Source organism: Zea mays, chromosome 6 (genome assembly GCF_902167145.1).
Source record: "Zea mays cultivar B73 chromosome 6, Zm-B73-REFERENCE-NAM-5.0, whole genome shotgun sequence".
Lineage (NCBI taxonomy): Eukaryota > Viridiplantae > Streptophyta > Magnoliopsida > Poales > Poaceae > Zea > Zea mays.
In genome coordinates, this window is record NC_050101.1 from 157,502,311 (window position 1) to 157,510,812 (window position 8,502).

The following is an 8,502-nucleotide window of genomic DNA, read 5'->3' on the forward strand; positions in this document are numbered from 1 at the left end:
CGGTAGGTTAGGCGTACGTGCTTGCTTTGTTCACGCCACGGGCGCCTCAAAAATGCTCGTAGCTCGAAGCTAGGCTTTCGCCGGACCGCTGAGCACACACGGCCGTGCGTCCGTCCACTTGTGAAAAAAAATGGATCTTTGAACGTACAACCGTTCGCTCGGAAGGTATATATCCGGCTGCGTCGTGTAACTCGTGTTCTGAGGAAGAAGAAGAAGAATGCGTACGCGATGACCTTCCTGTTTGTGTCACTGCCGATGCCAGAGAGGCCCAGAGCGCAGAGCGCGCAGCTCCGCTCTTTCACCGGCTCTATTTGCGTACCTGCGTTCATGTGAAGATGCTGACAATGCCCAAGCAGCAGACGAATAATTTGATCGGACTTGGAATATATAATTTCAACGGGACATCGACATCCACAGACAGGGCCTCGCAACTGCCGCCGCGTCGGGAACGCGTCCGGCTCCTGCTCCGAATCGATGCACTAGTCTATTTGTTCAGTTTTTCTCTGACTAGTTTTTATAAGAAGGTTGCAGAGATAATCTAGCTGTGGGAAAAACCTAAGTATCGTGGTAATTACGTGTAGGGAAAGACAAAGTAGTTCAAATAGTTCAGAATGTAGAAAGCAATGAATTCCTACTATCACGACGACTCGACCGATTCTGTGTTCGTGTTGATTTTAGACGGTTTTTAGTAAAACGGTTTTTATCGAAACGTCTTAAAAAGTTAAGACGTCTGACACTCTGCAGCAGATTTTGGTGGGCATAAGCCGAAAAATTCTCAAACAAACAGTCCGTGGGTCGGCGGCGACGTGGAAAAGACGCGCCCGCACAGGCCGGCACCCCACACCACGGCCGTGCCGCCGTGCGTGCGTGTCCCAATGAGGCAATGAACATGGTCTCTGCTCAGACTCAAACGCGGGTGACTAGAAAAAAGGACCATGATTGAAGACCTCACCGTGTGCCGGGCTACATGGACTCCATGGTCCATGCCATAGACCATCGTGCTGATACGCGCCGCTCGCTCCGGATCGCATTCGCTTGGCCGCCAACTTGACCAGGAGGTGAAGGGAATGTGGCAATGTCTCCGGCTGCGACAACAGGTTGGCAGAACGGGTGGAATGTTTGGTTTGGCAAGGCATCTTTCGTTTCGTTCAACTCGCCGCCTTCTTTGTTGTAGGGAGGGCATCTGTTTGTGTTCGGTATTGGTATAGAGAAACCTGTCTTGTGCAGCGCACTCGGTAGTACCAAGCTGTACGTGTGACAGCCAAACTATAACAGCACTGATCTCGCGCACCTCAGCAGCCATCAAGGACCGATGACAAACTTGCACCGAAAGTTCCAATCACGACCTTGTAATGAAAAACGAAACCCTGCTGGAAGTACGAACATCCGTTGATGCACCTACATAAAAAAAAAAAACTCGACCGACCACGTTCATTCTTTGTTTTCCCTTCTTTTTCCAACCTCAAACACACTCTCAACATTATATTTGAGCATCAGACCAAAATCACTACAGCAGAAACTGCAGCTTGATGGTTGCAATCAAGGGCACGGCACAAACTTTTAATCTAAATGAAAAAAGATATGAAGAATCTTATAACCAAAAAAAAACTACCAGTTAGCAACCCAATGAGCCTATGCACAAAACCGAAGGCGCCCTTCAGAAATCAGAAGCGGGATAAACAGTAGTGCACCTCAAGCTCATCCCATGGAGACTTTAGCACCACCACTCAAGCCCAAATCGTTGTGCATGCACAGCTCAGAAAGACAAGCGAGCAGGATGGACGATTCTACTGTAGCATGATAAACAGCATCAGCACTTCAGCAGCATTCGTCAATATTGCACATGCACAAAGATGACAAATTCGAAACAGCAAAAGACGCTTAACCACTCCTGCTTTAGTCAGCATGAAAGCACCGCTTCAATTGTAAAGACAAATATGTAAGTTGCGGTACAAAACAAATACCATATACACTGGTATGCAATATGTACCAAGAACCCCGCGAGGGTCAAAATAGAATCCTAGAGTCAATATGATATGTTTGGGGATCTAAATGAACATGCCATTTTATGATGTCTAGTCTCAAAGACTGCACTCATCAGTCATCACTACGAGAAAATTGGCCAACCCAACGGACTGAGAAAACTCGATTCGAAGTTCACTGAATATACAAGGAAGAAGAAAAGAAACTTCAAACTGCTTGGAATCACAATTGATCTCATGTGCATTAATCGCTGCAAAGGAAATACAACACTAACATGTAGGAAACCCCTGCAATTTCTGGATAAAACCACAGGTTAACATAACGCTAAGTGCCTAAGTCGCTAACATAAAACATGATATACTCCTTTAACCTCTTTTCCGGAAGGTAGATGAGACACATATACAAGTTTCAATGGGAATATTCAAACAGGTAAAAGAAGAAACGAAAAGAAAACCATGTGCGCCTTCTTCAGAAGGAACCCAGTAAAAACAGTGTGCTTGAAGCAATAGCACGCAGGGCAGCCAAGCCGAATTGTGGCAAAGAATCACTAGGTTACTATTATAGCAAGTAAAATATAAGCAGCACCTGCATTTCAGCCAAGATAAATTCAATTTTCTCCCTTCATTTTTCATGCACAACGATTTCACAGAAAGATGACTTATCTCAGCCAACAGTCAAGGTACACAAGCTCAGTTCGATACACAAAGTAAAACTTTTTCAACCAACTGCACCTGAGACCAAAACAAGAAAAGAAACAAATGGCAGCTTTTACTTTTTTTATTCAATGTCCTCTTACCTACATGGTAGGGGGAACTAGGAAGATCCTCCCCTGCAGAAAGTAGGCCACTCATATGGACGAGGTGATGGAGCAGGATCCATTGGATGGTTACTGTCATGCAACCCAGCTATGCCTGCGCCACTGAGGTTCCCAGGTGTCCTTGTTGATCTGCCACCCATGAACATGGTTGACCATGTGTCCGACAGCCGCTCGCTCTTTGCTGCTGGGTTCAATAACGTTGTGTCCAGGCTCCAGTCTACTGAGGTGTAGTCATAAGGTGCTGCCCCATTGGCTCTCCAATCAGAATGAGGCAATGCAGGGGACGACTCGGATGAACTCCACCCTCTAAACGCCCCAAATGATGACACCACAGGACGGGAAGATGATGTACCTCCAGAACTCCATGTGCCACCCCAACCATTGGCAGCCAACTCTATAGGATTAGAAACAAAACTTTGTTGATGGTTTGCATGCCCAAACGACCTGCCAGAACTAACACTGTCCAAGCTCATATTCCTTAGTCCATGACCTAAGCCCCCATTCAACATCATATTGACACCTGATGCGCCATTTAAGTACCAATCCCTTGCAGATGGTTCTGACGCAAACATGCTATGGCTAGTGGATGGTAGGCTTTGCTTGGTACCTGCAGATTGAGGACGCTGCATTACAATTACCGACTCTCGCAAGCTTCCATTGGGCATCGAACTTTTAACCTCATTAGTTCCTGCCACATGCCGCATGTCTGACTTCAGTTGTGGCACTGCAACAGGCAAAGGAGATGATGCCACATAAGGAATTGATGGAATCGAGTTGGGATTGAGACGTCTCTTCTCAGGTTGAACAAATTGCTGACGGCCCAAATCTGGCTTAGTTGGTGCTGCCATTGGCTGAAACCCTTTAATTGCAGGATCCTTTGGACCACTACCATTCATCAAAAGCTTATAGCTTATCTCCTCCTCTCTTCTCGTCTGCTGAGATCCTACTGATGAAAATCCATTTGTTTGAGCCCTTGCAGGGTTCTGTGCAAGTACAACTTGCTGCTTGTTAGGCAAGGCACTTGAGTCACTAGATCCCTCAGGCTTTGGTGGGACTGCAGTTGATTCTTGCTTGTGTGTCTTCAAGGCCTCATCAGCCCTTTCTAGATCACCTTCACAGGAAACAACTGCTCTTTCAACTTCTTGCTTTGTACACTTATATTTTACCTCCAAGCTCACAATCTTTGAAAGCTCATCAGCTATATCAATCTTCAAGTTAACACCGGACTGTTGATCAGCTGCAAGTTGTTGCTTAGCTTCCTCACTGCCATCAAAGTTGCAGAGCCAGGTAACAGACTCCTCAACGCAACCCTCATTCTGTATAAGGGCCATCGTTGCTTGATCTGCTGAGAAACCCATCGCAACAAGCTTCTGCGCAAGTGCCTCCAATTTTCTAGACATAAGATAACCCTTACAACGCTCGTGCAATTCTTGGGCACGCCTCTCCTTCTGTCTTTGATGCTTCTTCTCATTTTTCTGTCTGATTTTCTCTCGTTTATCAATATCACATCCAGGAACAGACTCTACTCGAGACACACTACTAGTTGGTTTTTCCTTTGGATCTTCTGACTCGTCAGAGCAGCTACCGTTGTTGGAGGCACAATCGAAATCCCCTGTACCATGGGAGCTGCGAGAATGTTCATCTATCTCATCGGTATTCCTGAATTTATTGATGCCTTGGCTACCCAACAAAGAAGCTGATGGTTCCAGAACATGGAACTTTCCAGAGAGGTTGTTATAAGAACTTGCAAGCGTACCATTTCCCAGTGGCTTTGCAGAAACCTTGGGTTGCTCTTTTGCAACTTTTGCAGCTGATCTATCTTTTGACTTGGACTTGGATGCAGAAGGCATTTCTGACAAAGTGATTACACTGGATATACCTGTGAAGAAATTTGCAAAAGAAAAAAAAAGGTTAACACTCTAAGATAAGATGTGTAAAGTACTTATCTTCTTGTCAAATGAGACACGTTCAAATGCCCAATCATAACAAATACAGAATACCAATATCCAAGTAAAAAGATAACTATAAATGCAAAGTACATATCTAACCTAACAAAAGGATACCAAACAGCTAGACCAACTCAAACATCTGGTTTAAGGAAACACACCATGCAGCACTATCCATATTACAGCTAATTAACAGCAAAAGAACCTGGCATCCTGATAACAAATGAATGACACGTTGCTCACTGCATGACAGCTACCGCAGGTCTCCCATGCCAAAAAGAACTAAATCAGACAAACTTTGGCTCCGCTTCAATTTGACATGCAACCTGTGTCCATTAATGATGTTTCATTTTAGTTGCTTTTCTGCAGCACAGAAATTGTGCTTGTTTTGATCTCCCATGTCCAATAATCAAGCAACAGAAAACTACCTTACTCACATAACAACAGAACTAAAGCAAGAGATTACAAAATCGTTACAGAATCAGAGGATTCTAACTCATGAGGATTAGGTCCGAGTATATTCGTCTATTTTCCCTTTGCCATCGGATTATCGAATCAAAACAGGAATATTAAAGGTATTGTATATTTTTTGAAGACCAACTTACAACTACTATAACCAGAATTTTGGCTGAATGAGCATCTAGGGTCTATTATCCTCCAGAAAAATTGGGTTTGCATTCCCGATCCCTTGAATTCCAAGACCAAATCATCAGGCACTAGATAAGAACCCAAATTTTCTCTTTTCACGGAACTCTACAGCATAGTCTTCCATAGTTTTACCAGCATCCTGACAACGAGACGACACCTGCAAATCTCCGCCACCTGTGCCCCAATCGAATTTCCCGAAAATTCTCGACGTGGGGCGTTCTTCCATGCCCAGGCGCACCTGGTACGCCCTCCACGGTCACCCACACCGCACAATCACGCGATCCCTTGAGGCCCGAGCGGCCGTTGCCCGTCGAAATTCCACGGGCGAGCGTCTCACACGCTATAGCGAGCGTTGGCATTCCCGTGCTTCGGCGGATCAAACTATGAGGCCACCGGAGTGACCGGACTCCACGCCCGAATCGAATCGAACCAGAGAGAGATCAGAGAGGGAGGGGAGGAGAGACAGAGAGCGGAAGGGGCGGGGAGAGGAGGAGCTTACCCGGCGTCGAGGGAGAGGCGTGGGGTTTTGGCCTGCGGGCGGCGAGGATCGGGGAGCGGCGAAGGATTGGGGACGGGGGCGAGAGCCTTCTAGGGTTTGGTTGGTTGACGGCTTGACGCGGCTGTGGTGGTGTGCGGAGGAAACGGAGACGAAGCGAGACGAGACGAGACGAGGCGAGCGAGACAGCGGTCGGTCGGGCGGGCGGGCGAGACCAGAGGCGGGAGAGAAATTTACAATTATAGCACTCCCGAGATTGCACTTGCGATTTTGGCGCTCCGAACACCTTCATTGCTAAAATGGCATTGCTAACGTTGTTGCCATGCTAAGAGATTCGCCCTATCGTTCTCCACGGACCCAATGAGTCATCACGGGTTACCGGTTGGTCTGACGAGTTGTTGGTGTTGGTTTTGCGGTCGCTAATCATTGGGGAGGACTTCCAACACATTTGTGCCTGCTCAACACCAACGTGGATGGCAAGAAGATCATGTTCACCGTCACCTTCATCAAGGGTGTTTACCGTCGCTTCTCCAACATCGTCTAAAGGAAGGCCAACGTCAACGTGAAAAACAATGCTTTCTTGATTGGCTTTTACGATTGTATCATGTAGTGGGATGAGGACAAGGTGCAAGGGGTGTTGTCGGTGATTAGCAGTACGACTTGCCGATGGTTCTTGATGAGTTTGGTGGTGCCGAGGGAGGTCACATCTTTTGGATTGTACAAGCGGTGATGGGTTCTTGATTAGCTGTTACAATTGGATCATTCAGCTTTGTTGATTACATTTTTGTGCAGGGCTAGTGAGCTATCCTCGGATGAGCTTGAGCACCTCGTGATCCTGGTTGGCAACCCCGCTAGTTCAAGTTCCCCGACCGATTCCTCAACAGGAAAAAGGACTATAATGATGGTAGGTTCTCTCAGGATTTTTTCAACACTCGTCATGTGTGTTTAAGACTTAGAGCAAGAGGGAGAGGGATATGGTAGGGGCAATTCTGTCCTTCCAACAACATCTAACTCGTTTAAATCTTAAACACACGGGAGTGCTGTTTTGTCCACTAGCAAATGTTGGCAATGCCATTTTGGCGATGAAGCTGTTTAGAGTGCCAAAACAGCAAAGTGCAATCTCGGGAGTGGTATAATTGCAAATTTCTTAAGGCGAGATGGATGGTGAGGTGTCTCCTCATCAAAGGGGCCATGGCTCCCTCATGTAGGTTGGCGGCGGCTCCTTCTTAGGTTCTGGTTTCGTGTTGGTTGGTGGAGGGGCGCCGGAGAGCACTAATGGCAACACGAAGAGGGACACTATAGGGCGGTAGTCGGGCCTGCGCTTGTGCATCCATGTGAAATGGGACTTGGGAGCAATCTGAGGTCGTGAGGAGGAGAACTAGAGAAAGGGCAGCGATCAGCTAAGTGAGGAGTGCTCCATTCAATTCATCCAAGCATCCCATTCACTCACATTCAATACAAGAGCAAACACTTCATTCAAAGCTTCCAAACCTCTCCACATGTCATAATTGCATCTAATGATCATTAGTGATTAGTGACTTGAGAGTGTGGTATTTTTCTTGTTGCTCTTGTTGCTTGGCTTTTAAATCGTATTTTCTTCATCTCCTTCTAAACTCTCAAGTAACTTGTAAAACTAGCAAGAGACACCTAAGTGTGTGGTGATTCTCATGGGTCTAAGTGATCCTCGAGATTAAGGAGAAGCACTCAACCGATCTAAGTGGTCGTTTGAGAGAGGGAATGGGTTGAAAGAGACCCGGCCTACGTGGCATGCTCAACAGGGAGTAGGTTCTATGGAACTGGACCTCAGGAAACAAATCGTTGTATTCATTTGTGTTGATCATTACCTTATGATTTGATTCTTCCTCTACTCTCTCTCTCTCTCTCTCTCTCGAAGTTATCTTGCTTACAATTTCTTTGAGTGCCCCCAAAGTCATCTGCATTGATTGAGCAACTCATAGCAAGAAGATCTATCTTCCGCACTTCGATTTCATTATTACTCATTTCTAATCCTAACATTGGGTAAAGTTTGTGTTCAAAGTTTATATTTTTTTGGTTTCGCCTATTCACCCCCTCTAGGCGACTTTCAAAGGCCGATTGGCAGGGACCCACCCAGCAACGGCTAGGGTGTTGAGCGTGCGTCTAATGAAGTTGGGCCGCGGAGGCTGTGAGATTGGGATGAGGCAAGGGTGAGAGGTCATGCTGGAGAATTGGGCCCAAACGGTGTTTTCTTTTTATCCTTATCTTTTTCTTTTCTTTTTTTCCATTTTCTTTTCTCTATTTCATTTTATTTTCAAGTATCAATTCTAGAACTCCGATTTGAAATTTTGCACCCAACATGCAACACTCCAAAATATCTAGCATGAAAATACAAAGTTACTTTTATTTGTTATTTATTATTTTATCCCTTCATGTAAATACTCCTAAATATACTGAAAGTCGCCTAGAGGGGGGTGAATAGGGCGAATCTGAAATTTAACAACTTAAGCACAACTACAAGTCGCGTTAGCGTTAGAAATAGAAACGAGTCCGAGAGAGAGGGCGCAAGACAAATCGTGAGCGAATAAGAAGTGAGACACAAGGATTTGTTTTACCGAGGTTCGGTTCTCGCAAAC

General features: G+C 45.9%; 1 protein-coding gene across 2 annotated transcripts; it reads right to left on the reverse strand.

The window, feature by feature from the left end:
• Nucleotides 1-2,573: 2,573 nt before the first annotated feature.
• Nucleotides 2,574-6,102, reverse strand: LOC100382598 (uncharacterized). Of its 2 annotated transcripts, XM_035959701.1 has the most exons (3): nucleotides 5,894-6,102; nucleotides 4,952-5,072; nucleotides 2,574-4,679 (listed from the first exon to the last, which is right to left on the reverse strand). In XM_035959701.1, the coding sequence occupies exons 2-3, from the start codon at nucleotides 4,956-4,958 to the stop codon at nucleotides 2,797-2,799; spliced, it is 1,890 nt and encodes a 629-aa protein (XP_035815594.1). In that variant the 5' UTR covers nucleotides 4,959-5,072; nucleotides 5,894-6,102; the 3' UTR covers nucleotides 2,574-2,796. The 2 variants fall into 2 exon arrangements, with proteins under 2 accessions (XP_035815594.1, NP_001168799.1); NM_001175328.1 differs by lacking the exon at nucleotides 4,952-5,072 and having other exon boundaries at nucleotides 2,628-4,679; nucleotides 5,894-6,089.
• Nucleotides 6,103-8,502: the final 2,400 nt, after the last annotated feature.